This window comes from Orbicella franksi, chromosome 5, assembly GCF_964199315.1.
Source record: "Orbicella franksi chromosome 5, jaOrbFran1.1, whole genome shotgun sequence".
NCBI lineage: Eukaryota > Metazoa > Cnidaria > Anthozoa > Scleractinia > Merulinidae > Orbicella > Orbicella franksi.
Genome location: NC_138149.1, coordinates 16,152,558 through 16,171,481, shown reverse-complemented (window position 1 = coordinate 16,171,481; position 18,924 = coordinate 16,152,558). Strand labels below are relative to the sequence as shown.

Genomic DNA, 18,924 nt, shown 5'->3' with positions numbered 1-18,924 from the left:
CTCTCCTTTGTCTCTCTTCTCCCAGGGGGCGAAGTCGAGCACGTGAAAGTCATATGGGTTTTGCATAACAAACAACTGACCGACAAAAAGTGGATTCTTAACAGCATTTAGACTTTGATCTGACTTCCGCTCGATCTACAGTTATTTGAAAACCAATGAATGTGAGAGAGAATCGTCTTCTTTGTGATTTCAAATTCAAAAGTTAACTACTTTCAGCTGGTAATGTCTCTTTTGGATGTCTCTTTTAATAGCCTGCGAGGAAGAGATTCTCTTCTCCGCCTGCTCAATGAGGTCCTCAGTGAAAGATGAGAGGGAACTGAACCTTTGCTAGCCTACGTAGCATCCTATGCATTAATTAGAAATACTGGTTTTTTACAGGTTTTAACCGGTCAAAACTTACGCATGACAGAGAGGATTCAAAACGCTGTCCGTTTGCGAGACTGCAGACAATATCTGCTGCCCAATGATTGCCCAATGATTAGAATTGGCAACACTGCGCTGACATGGGTTCGTCACGTACTCATCAAATTCAAAACCTTTGTCCGATAAATAACTGGCAATCTTTGATCTATTGCTGTTTGCACAGTCACTCCAAATTCCAATTTGACCAGGATATAGGATCTGCTTGAAAACCAGTTAAGGTTCCTGTGGCTTCCTCTCTTAATATTGTAATTTTATTTTATCACTGTTTAATTCAACTTAACAAACTATTCATTGTCAAAAGAACACGATGTGAGGGTTGATAGACGAGGTTTTAAGCTTAGGTTTTAAATTATTCCAAAACAGTTTGTTCGTGAGCAATTTGATTGGGTGTAAACGTTTCGCATGACAAAGCACGTTGACAGATACGACCTGCTGACGTATTTGCGCATGCACCATAGGAAATCGAGCGGTTGCGAGCAGAGGTTCTTAACGTCTCTCACCGAGTGGAAAGAGAAGGTAAGACAAGGGAATCTCTCTTGTGGGGTACTTTTTGGGTGTCATAACTTGTAACTTTTACTGTCGTGACACAAGCCATTCAAGGCCATTGAAGCACGCAAGACTTTGATTCAACACTTGAAGACAGATGATCCCCTTCTTTCCAGGTACTTGGAGGTTCTAAACTAGTAGTGGTAATAGTCCAATTTGCATATAATTGGGTGAGGAACTTTCGAGGGCTGACGAAATTGGACGGGGCCACAGTCCGAGCTCAATTTGGCAGTCAAAGAAATTCTTTTTAATTACTTCAATTCCAAACTGAGTCTCCAGAATTCTCTTCTCCACTGATTCCAATTCGACCAGGATTGAGGATCCGTAGAAAAACCGGGAAAACCATCTAAGGCTGCTGTGGCTTTCTCTATAAATATTGTCTTTTATCTATATTTTGTTATAAATTAGAGTAGAAGAGATCATTGCGCGCTCTCTAGGATTGAATTTTGGGCTGAGAATTCAAATATTTGGCTTAGTTACTGATAACCGGCTATCATGAGATTGTAACTGTTTGAATTGCTATAGGCCATGTCAGCAGTAGGGTAAAGACAATCCCCAGTGTTGCTCTCTCTTTTCATTAACCGGAATAATCTCTACAAAAGTTTAATATTTACTAGGGTCGAGGTAATCATGTTGGCAGTCAAGCCTTGCCAATAAAAAAGGGCTCGCAGAATTTGCAATGCATTCAGGACCTGTTTTCATTGATCTTTTGCTCTTATTATTCGCATAAGCCTGGACCGTTTATGAATAGCATACCCAGTAAGATGCTGATAATCAGCAATGATTGCAGTAACCTTAGCAATGTATTTCCACATGAGTGGGTCCACGAGTGGGTCCACGAGGGGGTCCAAAGAGTAACATAATTAATTTTTTATGCGATAAGATTCTCTGGAAATCGTTGCCGAGTGCATGACCATGATTTAGAATGCAAAGCCGGTACTTTAATTGTTTCTTCTATGCCTGCTCCCCTGTATTACGTTCAGTCAAACGTTCCAGTTTCATCTGAACTAATCACTTGTGCTGGTTATATTATGCTGACCTAATCCCACCAATACACGCCTGTAGTTTTTCCATTTGTTGCTGCTATACTCTTACAAGAGTATTATTTTTCATTCCGACCGAGGCTGAATATTTTCATATTTCTGCCGATTTTAGGCTGAAAATATTCTTGTGAATATTTTTAGATTATAGCGTAGGGCATTTCTGATTTCAAATGTATTTCTTAATGTCATTTGGAGCCAGCCTGCAGGCATTAAAACCTGATATGACGTGCCTAACTTCTTGCAGAAATGTTATCAGCATCGAACATACGGCTAATGCTGCTTTTGTTGCTTAATTTGGCTAGTTTTGCCGTTTAGAGAAGTGAAGAATTTTATACGGTTCAAAGTAAACATATAATTGTATTGTATTCAGTTTACAAAATTTTCCATAAAAAATTATACTACTCTTTTCAAAATCCTAGCCTCTGGTTTATTCTCAAATAACATTATTCTTTCGGAAATTTCAGCCTCGATATTCTTACAAAACATATTCTTATTTATGATAAAGACGCGAGTGTTTTACTGGAAAATACACCACTCGTAAAATTCATACTAAACTACATCCGGGACTCGGATGGCGTATTTTCCATATCCCCACTAGTGAAGATATCGATGATTTCACTGATATCAAGTTTGTCTCTTAAATTGTAATTAATTTCGTTGGTATATCATCGAAACATTTTCGGATCTGCCTCGAAAGTCTTCGGTAATCTTCGGTAATCTTCGGAAATTTTCGGAAAATGTTTAGCAACGTTCGTGTGACCTTCGGACAAGTTTTGAAGAATCTTCGGAAATCTTTGGAAAATCATCAAAATCGCCGTCATCAGTATGTCTAAATAATAATAAGAACATTAGCTCGAAGATATGAATTTTATGTTCGCGTGACAAGAGCAATATCTCACTCGTTCGCTACGCTCACTTATTTTTCTTGCCACTCGAACATAAAATTTATATCTTCTCGCCACCGTGTAATATCCTCTGTCTGTATAAAAGGTCATAAAAAGGTGTATCATATAAAATAAAGGCTGCCATGATAAGGTCTGTTCGCGTGACGAATTCAGCTCTTGAGCCTTATCTCTTTGCACTCAGTAATGAGTGATGAGACTGGAAAACAATTCGAAGGACGCCGTACGTACACTGTGAAAATACTCTTGCAGCAGTGTGGAAAGCTGACAGGTTTTGGGTTCTGGAAAACCGTAAGCTCCTAAGAGCTTGGCAAACATCTTGGCCTAAGAGCTCAGTTCAAAGGCAGCAACTTTAGTCCGTTAGGTGATCACGTAAATAAACCCTTTAATTTTGCAAACAGGACTTTAGCGCAATACGTCACAGAATGAGGGAGATTAATCAATTGATAGTTTTGGAAAGGCAACCGGAACGTTGTAGCTATACTATTGGTACTGGAAACTTTTTTTCGCTTTATCCAGCGGAGCAGACGCAACAGAAGACTACAGGTCTTTGGAGCTTAGCAAACGTGTTAACTGTGAATATACCTCAGAAGTAACACTTACACGTAATGTCCTCCGGGTTTTTGTCCCACTTGAAGCAATACGTTTTGTGATACTTACAAACCTTAGGGCCCCTACTGTTATTGATCTCCCTTATTACTCAATACAAAGAAACATTTATTTGCTCAGTAAGTGACAACCTCGATTCTACGCACGAGAGAAGCGTAAGAGACTTTTATAAATGTTTTACCGGCTCCGAATCTGTACTAAGACAACTGGTGAGTACAACTTTAAAGACGTTAGACTAGTGGAGTCGTCAGTTGTGTCTTATGAAAGGGAGCATTTCAGTTTAATTTGGGAAGGGTGGTAAAGATCCAAGTGGTGACTGGATCCGTTACATATCTTACTGAGTCCTTTGCTGGAGGACAAACGTTGCCGTCCAATGCTGGGAAAAACGGCATGCAAAGGAATAGGCTTAGTCAAAATCAAAGAGTCACTCTCTGATCAGACGATACCAGTGGCTTCCAAGACGTGATTTCTAACTCTTAAGATTGCCAAAGACCAGGTCATCGAAATGTGTAATTACTGATATCGTCGACGAGGGCTTTGGTCTTCTTAAGAGCGAGTACCACGAAAGGTTCAACGAATCAGCAAAGCCAGTACAGCAGGCTCCCCAACAAGGTCAGCTAGGGGAAGTCGCGTCGCGCTAATATCAAAGAAAGCCTTGATGAGCTGTACAGTTCTGAAGGCACCGAGCCGGTCACAAGGCCTGGTCATGTATCTCCTTTATGTTGTCTGTCTAGAAAAAGATCGGAAAAAATTCTTGGGGAGAACTATCCCAAACTCATCACTATAGAGGATATCGAGCTAATCTTCTACATGGCCTTTAAGTATTTTCAGTCCTTGACGGAAGAAAAATGGGTTTTGGCACATGAAGTTTAACGAGGAGTCTTGTTATCTTACCACTAACTTTTGGTCGTTATCAGTGATGTAGAATGCCGTTTGGTATAAGTTTCGCTCTTGAAGGCTTTCAATGGCGATTCATGAATAGATCGAGGGTCGCAGTGGCACCGAGTTCGGTTACAGATGATTTTGTGGTGGCTGGTTTTAGGGATACATAAGAGGAAGCTGTCTTTTGACGTTGTTGCTTTTCTTCAGCGGTATTTTTAGAGTGGGGTTGCAACTTGAACTGTGCCCAGGCCACTACGCAACTAAATTGGGCGTAAATGTTCACCTGACATACTTGCCATTGCCGCGTCCCACTGATGTAGAGGGCTTATTAGGCCTCAATGGTACCGTTCAGTGTTTGGCTAAATTTCAAATTTCATCCGATTTCATATTTCAGAGTTACTAACTCGAAGTTGGGTACAAGAAAGGCTCTGGCCTGTACATCCTTTATATCCTTAACCGAGCGCACCCTCTTGAAACGGCGTTTTGTCAAAAGTGTCTCAAAAAGTCAACTCTCTAGAGCTTGTGGGCCACATCGAGACGTTTTTCCATTTCCCGTGGCTCTAATTGGGAAAGAATTCTCCTATAGTCCAGAAAGGCTGGCCAGATAATATTCACGATTGCGATTGCAATCCCACCCTCTGTCCCTTTTTCCATTCACAAGGGGAACAGATTGTCCAAGGACACTTGAATTTTCCGTCGCTCTCGTTTTTTGAAGTTGCTGCTGAGCACAGTGCTGCTCCTTTTGGCTGAACTGTACCTGTGATGCAGTTTCTTGGGACTGAATTCATGGCACCGCTCCCTGCATGTGGCCACAACCGCAAGATGTTGGGAAATGTTACAATGTAGGTTGCCAGGTCATTGGTATCAGTTACTTGAAAGCGTGAATGACTAAACCAATTTTGAAGCTTAGAAAGCTTTTTGTTTTCATCAAGGCTGTTTCCAGCGTATTAATTGGGGATCCATTTTCTACTTTTATGTTAAAACTGCGTTCTAACTGTCAACATGTCCTTTACAAATAACGAAGGTCTGTAGACTAATATATTAAACTAGAAGTCGGTATGGCTGGGTCCTGCTCTGGAATCGCCTTACTTCCATAACCAAACACCCGCTTAAAACGTACATTACTCATGTTCATTGACTTTTATTTGAAGAAGTAACGCTCTCACGAACTAACAATTAAATATATCACAAACATTGCAGCAGTAATTTAATGTAAATACATTGGCAAGCACAAATGCTTACACGCTAAATACAAGTTACACAAAAAGAGACCGCAGTTTTGTAGCTGTCACAGCCAAGTGATTGTTGATGGTGGGGATCTATTAATCACGTGAACTTGTGTTGTCAACGTCATGTGACGAAATATCTCCGTCACATCGGCTGGGGCTGGAAGGTCACACAAGTTAACGAGACAAATAGTTTCCCCACTTATGACAGCTAAAAAAACTGCCCTCTGTTTCGGTATCTTATGTTTAGTATGCCTGCAACAGAGTCGTGCAAGAGAGAATCCTTTTGCAAAATAGTTACATGCTACCGAATAATTTTAAACTTTTTGTTATATTGACGTGCCGGTCCATTCAGTTATTTTGACTCGGTTCCTTTTACTCTTATGCAGGTTTGTTTTTTATCTGTAAAGTAAAACTGAACATAAAAGCAGTTTCAAATTCACCTCATCCGCCACGTCATGTAAATAGCCTAGTAGTCATCCACAAGCTGGAATTCCTAACAAGCTCAGTTTGCTATAACTTCAGTTTACATTATTTCTCTGTAATACAAGTAATGTAAGCAAGAGAGGATGAAGAGTAAGAGAAAATTTCTCATCCATAAAGGCTGTATTCCTAAGGTAAATTCCTTTCAAGTTATTTTAGATACGGTATCCAATATTCCCTCGCGTGTTGCGCAGATAGTAAAATAGATTGGACTGTCCATGTGAGTCTACTTGTAGACCCTCCTAGGATTACCGAGCTGGGAGTGCTCTGAAAATAATCTGACAGGGATTACCTTGGGACAGAATTGGGAATATTAAAGATCTTATGATAATGATAATGATAATGATAATCAAAATGATTTAATATTAGTTTTTATCAAGTATTGGTTGAAATCAATTAACGAACTACCTTCAGTGCACATGATGATGACCATATGATGATAATTGCAGTATGATGCCGTACACGTGGCACTCAAATATGCTATGCCGGGAAAAGTAAACATTTTTATAAGAAAAGCTTTAGGGACAAAATGGCACCCAACATCGATCATACCACACGAAAGTTGACATCGAAAATTTGGCCTCATGACAAAAATCCTGTTTCTCGCTATCCTTTATCAATAATTGTATCAGCGACTTCAAGGAAACATTTCCCTTCAGTCTTAAACAAGGTAACAAGCGTCTCTCTACGAGCGAAGAGTTTTTCACATTATGGCTACGCAAACTGAGTCGAGAGCAAAACGATCGGCCAGAATGCGGAAACCTCTTCGCTTCCATGAGAACATTTGCTATGCAGGCGACTCCAGTCTACACTGATTAATGTTATTCTACAGCTTAGAGCTAAAGTTTTGCATTTCCACATTTCGTCTGGTCTCTTGCTGGTGACCGTTGTACGGCAGGAAGGGCAAATACCTGGCTACTTTGAGGTTACCAAGGCGTCGGAAACAAAACGGCAGATCATAGACTTTAATAGAAGCTGTTTGAAACTGTTCATCATCGCCAACTGAAAGATGTTGCCTCCAAGCCTTGAGCCCGCGTTCCTCAATGGTACCCGGAATGGTGTTGTCCAGAATCAGTGCAACAAAGCAACCCACTGCCATGCTTGTTTTCAAGAGGACCGTCACTATCTGGTCAATTTCAGAAACACCTATTAAAATATTGACGTTAGTGCCTTAGAAGGAATTAAGAAATCACCAAGTTATAAATCTTGATCGGTTGCCTTTACACAGCATCAGAGTTTGTCATGTCTAAAACTGCATAATACTCCTGTCAAAGAGACTGCGCAACTATTCTGTAATGGTCAGGGTTTTAAAATTCTTTACAATATATCTTTTGAAATCTAGCATGAAGAGTGAAGCATATCTTGGACAATATTGTTCCTTCAGTTACATGACATTTAAAACAGTCTTGTGTATCCTGCTTATAAGGACCATTACACGCTTATTCAAACAGTTCACGTTTCAACCTGATCGGTGGACTTGTATCTGTTAACCCTGACAGCAGGCTAATGCTGGAAACCTTAGCTGCTTAGGTCTAAAACAGAGTTCAACGTATACATTGATTTGTCATTCATAACCATAGTTCATAACAGGTAACGTTGACTTGCCAGCTGATACAGCAGAACCATGATTAATCGCGTACCTGTTTCAATTGCGTTAGGATGATTTTCCATGTAATGTGGCAGAGCTAATCCAAACACAATGGAAAATCCAACGATGAACAAGTTTCTGGAGGAATTCATGTCAGCAAATTGTAGATTTGAGATGCCAACTGCAGCGATCATTCCAAACATGACCATGAAAACTCCACCAACAATGGGATCTGGAATGCTGACGAAAACCGCGCCAATTTTACCAACAACACCGATAGCCATTACAACCATTGCACCCCACTGGACGACACGACGGCTTCCAACCTGAGAAGGACCAATAAAGTACACGTTAGGTGTCTTTGAAACGAATATTTGCTCACTCCATCCAACTCAACTCAAAACGCCAAGAGCTCTTCTGGTAGCTGCTATCAGTCTATTTATGATCTCATCCTATCCAACATGCCCATCATGAAATAAAATAGCTATCTAGTCTTTCAAACATTTTATAGTTTATAAAATATATATCACTGAATTTATGATAACTTTGCACCAAAGTAGCCATACGCCCTTTGATTTCACAACTTCAAATGGAATCGAATCGGCTCACACTTTTCATAACAACAGAAAAAGACAACGTGGTTACTTTTGTGATCCCGATGGCTCCAATGTTCTCACTGTACGAAGTTGTTCCATTTCCGGTACCAAATGCTCCCGCCAAAAGACATCCAATTCCTTCCCACGCAATTCCACGGTTGATAGCGTGTTTTGGGGGCGGTGGCGCTCCTGATAATCTTGCGCAGGCGTAGTAGTCTCCCACAGATTCAATAATGGAGGCCAACACCCCTGCAAGCATCCCAAACACCCCGGGGGCGCTTACAGTAGGCATTCCCCACTGACCTGGTAAACGACCAGTATATCATTGAATAGCAGTTTGGTATGGAGAGGAAAGCAATTACAGTACTAGAAACGTAAGCAACCTCATCAGCATGAAATAAAACAAAGTTATCTATTGACCTACCTGGATACGGAAACCTGAACCATTTAGCTTCTTTTAGCACATTAGTCCTTGCGTCAGTTCTCGCCATGTACTGAGGAATGCTGGAATCAGAAGGAAAACCTCCCGCTACAGTGATGACGGCACAAATTACCCATGATACTGCGATCGCCAGGATGATCTGTGTGAAAAACAAAAAAAAACAAAACAAAAAAAACACAGGAAACGAGTTGTACATTTTTCGCGAATAAATAGATGATAAATTGAATTGCGCGAACCGGTAAAGATAGACATGACAATTTGCCTTATTCCCAGGTAGTCAGTGTTATAAATATTATAACAGACTAATTGGTTTTCTTCCTCTGCAACATGTAGTACAGAAATCTAGAGTTTTTAAGTTTACATCGTTTTACCTTGATCGTAATGTGTAAAAATTATTACAACTTTGAAAACTCTTAGTAAAGTCACAAATCCCCAAAATTTCTTGGTTGTATTATAAATATTAGTTATCCTGGCCTCCATTCTGTACTCGACAACACTTTCATAAAATTACTCTAATAGTGTGCACAAATTAAAATTCGGGAACCACACATACCCACACATACCCATACCGTTAGCAGAAATACCCAGTATTTAATAGTGATCAATACTCACTGGAAATATTCTGAACAATGGAAAGCGGCCAACGTAAAGACCTCCCCGTCCTCCGCTGTATGCAGGCACAGGAATCTTGACATTGGTTAGGTATTGCGAAAACAACGCTATTAGGACGATAGTACTGAAACACAAAAAGGCACATACAATGTAGACAAATTACAATATTGATCATCATCGTCATCATCGTATTAAAGACCGTATTGCATGCAATGTCGATCATGGTCGGGTAAATAACTTATCCAAAAGTCCCTTGCACTTGAGCTAAGTAAACGTTTTAGTGGTTTAAAAACCATAATTACAAGTTATTTTGCCACATGCAACTAGAGAAATGCTGGGGTATGAAGACAAAGAGTTAACCATTGTGAGATTAAAGGAAGAGAATACGGAAATAAACTGAACCACTTACGTCATTGAAATTCCCCAGTGATTTCCTGTGAATATAAAAGAAGAACCATCAACATTTACCTAATCCTTTATCCAGTTCCACTGCTCCCATTTCAACGTATATTGAAAAACAAACATTACCACCTGCAATCTGAGACACCGTAAGTCGCGTTACTGTGTGTGCAGAGTCGTGTCTTGCATGCCTTGGTTGATGAACTACTAGATGGCTTGACACAGAGTTGAGATATACGATGATAAATACGAGCCTTTATATATGAGTAAGATATATCGCTTACATCAGTGATAGTGTTATATCAGTTATTTTAACATGGAAGTCCTTCTGGCTTCACTCCGAAAACGAGTTTTCCTTACGAGCCAAGTCCTCCAACCTGACAGAATTCTGACAAAAAATGTGAAAATGGTACACTTGAGGGATGTGGCTGAAAATGGCGTCACTAGGGTAAGTTCAAAGCCACGGAATGTGCATTGTTTTGTTGGTAGCTATACAGGTTTACGTCTTTCACAATTGTCGTCTCTGTGGGCATTTCTTAGCCGCAAGCGAACCCTTGCTCTTTAAGTCTGACAAAAAGTCGTATTTACCTGCGTGATCCGCTGCTACTCTAAAGAGTGCCACGCCTACCAAAGTGATTGTAGGTGCTATGGTCAGCGGTCCAATGAAGCGAAGAAGAACGCCAACAAGACCAGTGAGACCGATTACGATTTGGAACAGCGACGAGATCATTATGGCGCCTTGAATCTAATATAGCAAAGAAAAAAATCAACGATACAGGGATCCAATCAATCGATCAAATGATTCATTTATGTATGAATCGATCGGTAGAAGCTGAAAAATAGATTCGGATGGGATGGTTCGTGCCAGTAGCTTGCCCTTATCCGCCATTACCCAATCAGAAGCCGTGTCTACTGTCCTGATATTCTGCGATATCGAATCACTGACCTGATATGGCCGGATCTATGGCCGAATTTGGGTACGGGAAATACGTAATCGTGCCTTTATGGAAGAAATAGACGTCAATATCATTTGCAAATTACCATACGCAGTCAATCAGTCAATCAGTTAATCAATCAATCAATCAATCAATCAATCAATCAATCAGTCAGTCAGTTAATCAGTCAGTCAATCATTCATTCATTCAGTCAGTCAGTTAGTCAGTCAGTCAGTCAGTCAGTCAGTCAGTCAGTCAATCAATCAATTAATCAATCAATCACACCCCTGTTGTAGACCTTACCTCTCTCATGCGAGGTTTCCAAATCTCATCGCTGTCGATGAGTAGGCTTTCCGTCGAGTTACAAGATGCTTTGGAAATGAAACACTATATGTAAGTATCTAAAAGAACACGTGTTAGGAACAGTGTTTATCACGCAATATGGAAATTATTAGGCAAAACTTTCATCCTCATTCATAACCTGTAATTAAAAGATTTCAGAATTTCCCATTCATTCAATGGACTATGACATCTCGTGAACGTAGATCGTTAGAAAGATCACTGATTTATTCCACTGGCAAACAACCTAAGTTGAAACTGAAGGAAGTACTGTTTAGAATCAAAACACGACCAAACCTTTCTTACAGTGATATTCTTGCGGTTTAAACATTACCTTTGGAAATGGGACATTCCCACTGTGGTAGAGACAAGATGGCAAATGTCGGAGTAATGAAGCCAAAGGTTCCTCCTTGAACGATTGGAAGTCTGCAAGTAAATACCAACGTTATCAACTCTTTAAACAGTTATACACCTGACGCATGTTCCAGACTTTAAAGCTAGCACGACCATGAGAGTTATCCAGTGATGAGTTAAATGCAAAATGAAGTTAGCATCGCCGAGATTTATTCAAGAATACGAATCTTTGGGGAATGGATAGTCAAATACTAAAAAACGTTGGTGTAATAGGTGCAATTTGTAAAACCAATAAATATGAGAAAATGTCTAAGCAAACCACGGTGAGTGTAAAATGCAGGCAGTAGATTGTAGATTAATCCATCCTGAAACCCTAATGCAATGCTCTAAAAGATATGTATCAACTTTGACCTTACCCTAAACTATAACCCAATTCCTAAAAGCCGGCTAACCATTAAGCTAATCTCGACAGGTAAATAATGGTTATTTTCTCTTAGGTGAGCTAGGCAATCCCCACTTTTTTATCCATAAATCTAAATTACATGCGGTTTGACTATAATATATCGCTATTTAGAGAAAATTTAATATTTCTCCTTTAAGTTTTTCTTAGTTATTTTTATTTAATTGCGTGCATGCGGTAATTATGAATTGTTTCATAATACTTATCCCTTTGCGATTGAAGCAATTTATGATGTAACAAATAACAATGTAACAAGATATATTTTGTTCAACTGCTGCAATGTTTAATGCTCAAAAGATATTTTGCACAAATTATACTGAGTTCACCTTTCTCATTAAGTCGTTTCTCATTTTAATGGAATCCACTCAGACAGCTCACCTGATTCCTAAAGTCGTCTGTAGCAGGGTAACAAGACCAGACACAAAGTATATTGTACTCAGTACTTCACTGATGACAAGTGTGTTGTTCGCAAAACGCATCGGACCACTCAGAAGGAAAGGAATTGCCAATGTTCCACCTAACATGGTCAGGAAATGCTAAAATGGAAAACGTTAGGTTTGCAATTAGTGCAGTCAACATCTCCTCCGGTTACCACTTGACAAAGTTTTTGATATATTTTTTAGGACTTTTCGGCATTTTTCTGATGATTCAGTTGTGTCAAATACACAATCAAAAGGCAGCACTATGAGATGCGATGTTGTCAAGGTGCACATTCGCGTTCTTATATTGGACACCTCTCACTAGGTCATTTTTGGCTTTTGCCTCTGCTTCAAAACGACTCTTCGCGTGAAACTATTCATATGAAAATGTGTTCCGCCTACAGGTTCATTTTAAAGTAAAGCAAACTTTTTTCCTCATGAAAGGTTTCGCAGGACGACTTGTTTTGAAACGGAGAGAGAGGGCAACTCGGAAATGGCCAATTAACGTACTGAAGCCATCAAAGAGTTGTCAAAAAAGATGTGAAATGACGATACCACAAAAATGATACCGTAGATGAACAAGATCAAATTAGTGCTCTAGGCTTGAGGTTAATTAAATGAGATAACCAACCAAGCAATAATTTTAAATTAACATTATCTCTCATGAAAAGGAATATAACTTGTTAGTCTTACCTGGAAACCCAATAATAAGCAGATGTACCATGGCGGGTTCTCGTCGATAAGGTAAGACAAGCCAAGAGCTTTCTTTTTGTTTTCAGGCCGTGGTTGACTGCCAGCCTGGGGCTCGGATATCTACAAACCCAGGTTCAAAGTCTATTAGGAGATGACTAATTACCAAACTTTCGTCAACACCTTCCCTTGTGTAACGGTTTCGTTATGTGGATGGACTCCTTGAAAAACAGGAGCATCGCACAACAAGCTAATTTATCATAATTCAACAGGAACTAAAATTGCCAAGAAGTAACCAAAACATAAGCATTTCTAAAACAATTTCCTAATTGCTAGCAAATTTTTCAACTGTTTTTTTTCCCAGGAGGAACCTGTTTCCCAGCACGTTCTCTGCAGCAGACATGAAAATTCATTTTACCACAGTCCCACGCCGGAGGAATTCGAAAATGGGGGTTTCACCGGCTCTGAAAACGCACCAAATGTTTCCGATCTGTCCACATTACGCCGGAAGAATTTAAAAACGCAACAATCACTGATCATTTTTTGAGGAAAACTCGGACAAGGAAATTACATAATTGTCGTGACGTCATCGTTTTCATAAAGTTTCGTTTTAAAATTGTTGCCGTCCACACGAAAACGCAAAGCCGGCGTGTTCAAATTCCTCCGGTTTGAAGAGCGTTTTTGAAAAGTTCCGTTTTCGTGACGGATAAGTGTGGACGGTAGGTCTGACCGTGTAAATAAACTGCTTTTTTTCTGCCGCAGTGTGCACGGGGCATCAAGATGATCGCAGGGCATAACCTACACACTAAAGGAAGGAATCAAACACAACCTATTAATCCCTGCAGAAAAACTGAATGCGTGTAGGGGTTAGATTACCCAGGGTGAGTGCCCCAGGGTTTCCTCTCCTTTAAGTTTTAAAGAAACAGATTCGTTGGACGCGCCTAAGAAAAGCAATGTTGGGATAATTATTTATTGTCTGGCTTGTTCAAGACTGACCCGGCCAAGCATATGTACAAATTCAAAAGCTGCAGGATCTTACCCTGCAACTTGCTCCAGGGAGCATGTCTACATTTTCTCTGGGGACAATAAAGTGGGGAAAAGGGGCGGGGGGGGGGGAGGGGGAGGAGGGAGGGAGAGGCACTAGTGATTCACTAGAAAATCTCCCGTTGTCCGTGAGGTGTTAAAAATTTAACCTTGGAAAGTACCAAACGTCATCACGTATCTTGCATTAGGGCCGGGCTGCACTAGAGCCAGTTTGAGCCAATTTTGTTTGTATAAGTAATAAATCTGTCACCAAGTAGGGTAAAAAAAGTGCGACCCCCAGTTTCAAAAAGTTGCCAATTTTTTACAGATTGCCAAAATTTCGCCAATCTTCAAAGAAGCCAAAGCGCTGCCTCGGAGGCTTCCAAATTTTGGCAAAGCAAACAATTTTGTTCTTTTTTTTTAACCATTTAACTGTCATATTTTTTAAAATATGTCCGGATAAAATTACGGCGAGAAAATAACTTTGACGGCTAGTCCAGTTTAGCGCGTGCGGTGGCGGGTCAAAATAATTTTTTACCCGGTCAGTCTGACGCTTTTTACAGTTATTTCAATGCAAACGAGGAATATGAGCAGCGTTTTTATTCAAATTCTTATGACTCGCACCCTGGATTCGGCTGCTGGCGAGACAATCTTCTTCGAACGCAAGTGGCGCAACACAAACGCAAGCCGAGCAAAATCTGCTCGCCCAATTATGGTTCCAAAATCATGAGTTGCTGGAGAGCGGAGAGTCAAGAACATGCAGCGTGGAGAAAAATCTGTGAAGAGTTAAACTCTCGCATGGAATCTAATAAAATACTTAATTGAGAAATATAGATCTTGTGACGTATGTTTCAATCAGGAACGTTTTGGTTCAAACATGTTGGTCTAATTGGGACTTGCGAACTTTTTGCCAATTTTCTTCCTCGCCAAAAATTGGGCATATTTGAATTCGCTCTAGTGCGACCCGGGACTAACTCGGGTTTTTCTTAGAAATGCTCTATATGCCCCTTTTAGGCAAATAACGCCCACCCAAGTTATGCGAAAACAAAGAAAAAGGCAACGCTTAACCCGGGGGTCATCCTGTTCCCTCTCTTCTCGGGCCAATGTTAATGATTGTTTATGTAAACCAATGTAAACGAAAAGTTCTCTCGGCCTAAAGTATTATTCAGCCATTCAAGCGAAAAAAGGCTTCCTTTTCTGCATTCATGAATAGCTCCTCCTGACTGACAATGTCACGGCTTTTTTAAAAATTATGTAGAAAAATAGATTGGAGGGGGAGTAGTTGGTTGTCATTGCACACTAGCAAGCGGGATGAGAACAACATACTGAATGTGCTCGAAAATCCTAACTCTAAATGCCGTCAAAATGGCACAAAACGCGCAATTTCGCCAGCTAATTAAGTAAATAGTGAATGGAAGGGGCTGTCAACAAGGTGATTTGTGAATTTGTGTTTAGATTATTAGAATTAAGAAGGACATTGTTAGGTTGCTATGACGAGTTCACTGCGGGAAGCGTTAATAGACGATCACTAAGAAAAACTGCTTATGTTTATATGCTCCAGAACTGTGCGATAAGCTTTTTTTCAAAGCTCCTTGTCCTGTGCTGTTAGGCTGAAACCCAACCGCTTGCAAGCTGAACGTGAATTGAACTACACAATTTGTTGTGTTTGGTGTTAAAATATCAATTGACTCACCTCAATCGGCTCCTGTTTACCAGTCGGTGCCATGTGCTTTCACCTCTTTGGCAATACTTTGTTCGCTGATCTGTAGCAAACAGCTGCTTTACCGCGTACAGAGCTGCAATGAAATCAGCAGCGACTATTAAAATACGTGCAGCGGGTTGACTGCTAGTTAATATTCAAAGCTGTATTTGTCAAGAGAATAAACAAAACAAATGAACGCATAGCAATAAATCAGCGCTAAACTTGTTTAATCAACACGAAGTGCAAACAAAGTTAAATTGAATTCAAATTCTCGTTGCCGTTTTGTAGCTGCTTATGTCAATAAAGATTTGACAACTCCATCGAGGTGTCTTTTTAATAGTTAGGCGTAGTTAATCTGGTTAGATATATTTTACTACCCGGTTAATAGCAGCGATATCAGACGTCTGCAAAAGAAATTCCTACGACGATAATACATCCGTTTTATCGTAATCTGCTTCCTTGCGACTTGATGCGTAACATTTCCCTCACCAGAGATCCTTTACAGACTTAAGGGCTCTTAAGGGCTGGATTGATCAAAAGGGCTACCACGGAGGGTCCTGTCCAACTGCTCCATTAAATCGATTGTTCTTTTTGGTAAACGTAATTATATTATCTGGCGTCAGCATTCCATATATCACATGGAGTGCGGGGTGGGAATGGGGCCTCATGGGGGGTGAGGGTGTGGTGTTGGCGGAGGATGGTGCTGGTCAAAAAAAAAAAAAAAAAAAAAAGATGCGGCATGTATGAGAGCCTTTTTAAGCTAACTCGGAAAAATTCAGGTATTTATGTATGGTTTTTACTTATCAAGTCGTGAAACAGTGGTGAAAATTCGTAGCCCCGACGATTCGATGCTTCCAGTGAAAAGACGGAGCGAATCATTAGACCCAACTTAGCCGTCAATGCACCAAAGGCAGATCTCCCATCTGGATTAATAATCCGTGTTGTGCTCGTCTTCGTAGTAAGACTACTAAGACGCACTTTCCGATGCAGAGGCATTTAAAATTCGCACGGTCTGCGGCCCTTGTTTATATTCACAAACAGTCTATCTGTATTGTCCCATAATGGCTCCTCGTTCTCTTACTGGAGCACATGTCAACAGTTTTGATAGTTTGTGCTAAAACGCATAATCCCTCCATATAATCCGAATCGTCAGCCACCTTACAGCCGCCTTTAGACGCACAGTCAGACGCACTAAACTTTCCCGAGTTTGTCAAGCGGATTTTATGTCTCTAATATTTTTAAACGCAAACAATGGCGTGGTGTAATTACATTAGCATTTTGCGTTCCAGATTCTGTACAATCTCATCGTCTTTAGATAACAGACCATGATCCAGATCATAGTCTCCTGCTTAAGAAATACATATTCGTACATTTTTTTCGCTAGCTTTAGTTACTTGACACATTGCGTCAGGAATAAAGGAATGAGCTTTCAAGCGAGGCGTGGATTCTCTGCAAAGAAAACTTCAGTCAGAAACGCTGATTTGGTGCTGGCAAAGACTGGAAATGTTCTTCAAAGCATTACTGAAGCTTGGAATCGTTATTTTTTTTCTGTCCTATCGTATAGTAGACGCTGTGTTTAACCAAACTGCAATTAAGATCATACGACATGTGCACAGTAATCAAAACTGAAGGAAACTCCGGCACCATTCCGTCGGTTTGAAGTCAGTGTACCGGCTGAAGAGACTGCGACTGTGAATGCGTGTGGACACTAGTATTTGACTGAACAGGACGACCCAAGCTTTTACAAGATTTTCCTCTCAGTGAACATAAAATCTGAGCAATAAGACTATCTCTTACCATAAGATGGTTCCAAAATGAGCTGAAGTAGTTAAAATTCTATTTTCTGTTTTCTTTTGACTGAAATAATCTAACCCTCGTCTGAATTCCCAAGTGAGCTATTGGAAAGAGTTTTGTAAAAGGAATGCACGGAACTAGACAATGACCAGACAAACGAAGTCTGTGTCACAAAGAAAACAAAGGAATGCTAAGTTCACATATTTTATTTATTTATTTATTGTATTTATTTTAATTTCTTTATTAAATTGTCAATTACTTTAATTTTATGCAACTAAGACATATTGTAATATGCAAATACTGTCTCCAATTAGTTGTTTTTTCTAAAGCTAAATACCCTTTGACACTTTAATAAAGTCTTTCATTCATTCTTTCTTTCAAACAAACCGTTAAATTAGCCCGCTGAATGCATGGAATTTTTATTCCACGGTACATGTATTTCAAAAAAGTTTACAGTCAAACCAAGTGAAGCGTACCCCTCAAGATTACATCAATGAATTGATTATTTGAATATTGAACCCGCTAGTCGTTTCAAGAATGCAATAATGATTTGATTATTTGAATATTGAACTCTCTAGTCGTTCCAAGAATACAGCTAATAAGTTTAATGTTAAAAAAAATAAATTTAATATTGATTTTTGAAATGACTAGCGAGTTCAATATTCAAATAAGCAATTCATTATTGCATTCTTGAAACGACTAGCGGGTTCAATATTCAAATAATCAATTCATTAATGTAATCCTTGAGGGATACGCTTCATGCACTTGGTTTGACTGTAACATACTTCAAGTCATCTTCAATTTCCGCAAGAAAGGGTTGATCTTTTGTACAATGTCACGATGACAATGGATTCTACCATTAAAAGGGCTTGATATTTACAACGGAAATCAACTCTGTCCTCTACCTTGACTTCGAGTAAGAGCATTTTTATCGTTCACCGTTCTCGGAGTCTCTCAGGCTCTCTTCTTAGAGCGCTAAAAGATGAAACCATTGGAAGACAATCGATCAACGAAGGAGACCGAGTGACTTGGGCGATATGTCTGGCACTTCATTGCTTTCTGTTTTAGTTGTCCTCGGCTTGAACATTGCTGTTCATTGGGAATCTCGAATGTGCAGTACACTGAGTATGACTTCCATTCTCTTGTTCCACGTTGGATTGTCAGGCTTGATTCTGCCTCACATCCTGGTGCTTGGTGCCCAAGATTCACATTCTTAGAACAATTTCCTTGGTATCTTGTTTTTTCTTTTTCTTTTTTTTTTTTTTAATTTAGCTTTGATTGAAATTTCAGTTGTAAAGAAGTTTTGACATTAGTTAAGGAACTGGAAGACCAATCGTAAGTTAAAATTTGTCGTTGAGGACGTTCGACCACTGATAACTGCCATGATGGCCGTCGGACACGGGCTCCAGGCTTGGGGTAAAAGCAAAGCGTGTCGCATAAAATTGATGACACTTCCA

General features: G+C 39.8%; 1 protein-coding gene across 1 annotated transcript; it reads right to left on the bottom strand.

The window, feature by feature from the left end:
• Positions 1–5,530: 5,530 nt before the first annotated feature.
• LOC145486345 (solute carrier family 23 member 2-like) lies at positions 5,531–15,825 on the bottom strand. Its single transcript, XM_081464987.1, has 12 exons — positions 15,665–15,825; positions 12,952–13,071; positions 12,218–12,375; positions 11,360–11,451; positions 10,990–11,057; positions 10,340–10,496; positions 9,762–9,786; positions 9,353–9,476; positions 8,723–8,879; positions 8,348–8,601; positions 7,755–8,028; positions 5,531–7,260 (listed from the first exon to the last, which is right to left on the bottom strand). The coding sequence occupies exons 1-12, from the start codon at positions 15,695–15,697 to the stop codon at positions 6,941–6,943; spliced, it is 1,782 nt and encodes a 593-aa protein (XP_081321113.1). The 5' UTR covers positions 15,698–15,825; the 3' UTR covers positions 5,531–6,940.
• Between the last annotated feature and the right edge of the window lie 3,099 nt (positions 15,826–18,924).

Coding starts and splice junctions, on each gene's coding strand:
- LOC145486345 (XM_081464987.1), bottom strand. CDS start 15,697: ATGGCACCGACTGGTAAACAGGAGCCGATTGAG. Junction 10,497..10,989: donor GGAAACCTCGCATGAGAGAG/GTAAGGTCTACA, acceptor TTGCTATATTAG/ATTCAAGGCGCCATAATGAT. Junction 8,880..9,352: donor CATTGTTCAGAATATTTCCA/GTGAGTATTGAT, acceptor TTTTTCACACAG/ATCATCCTGGCGATCGCAGT.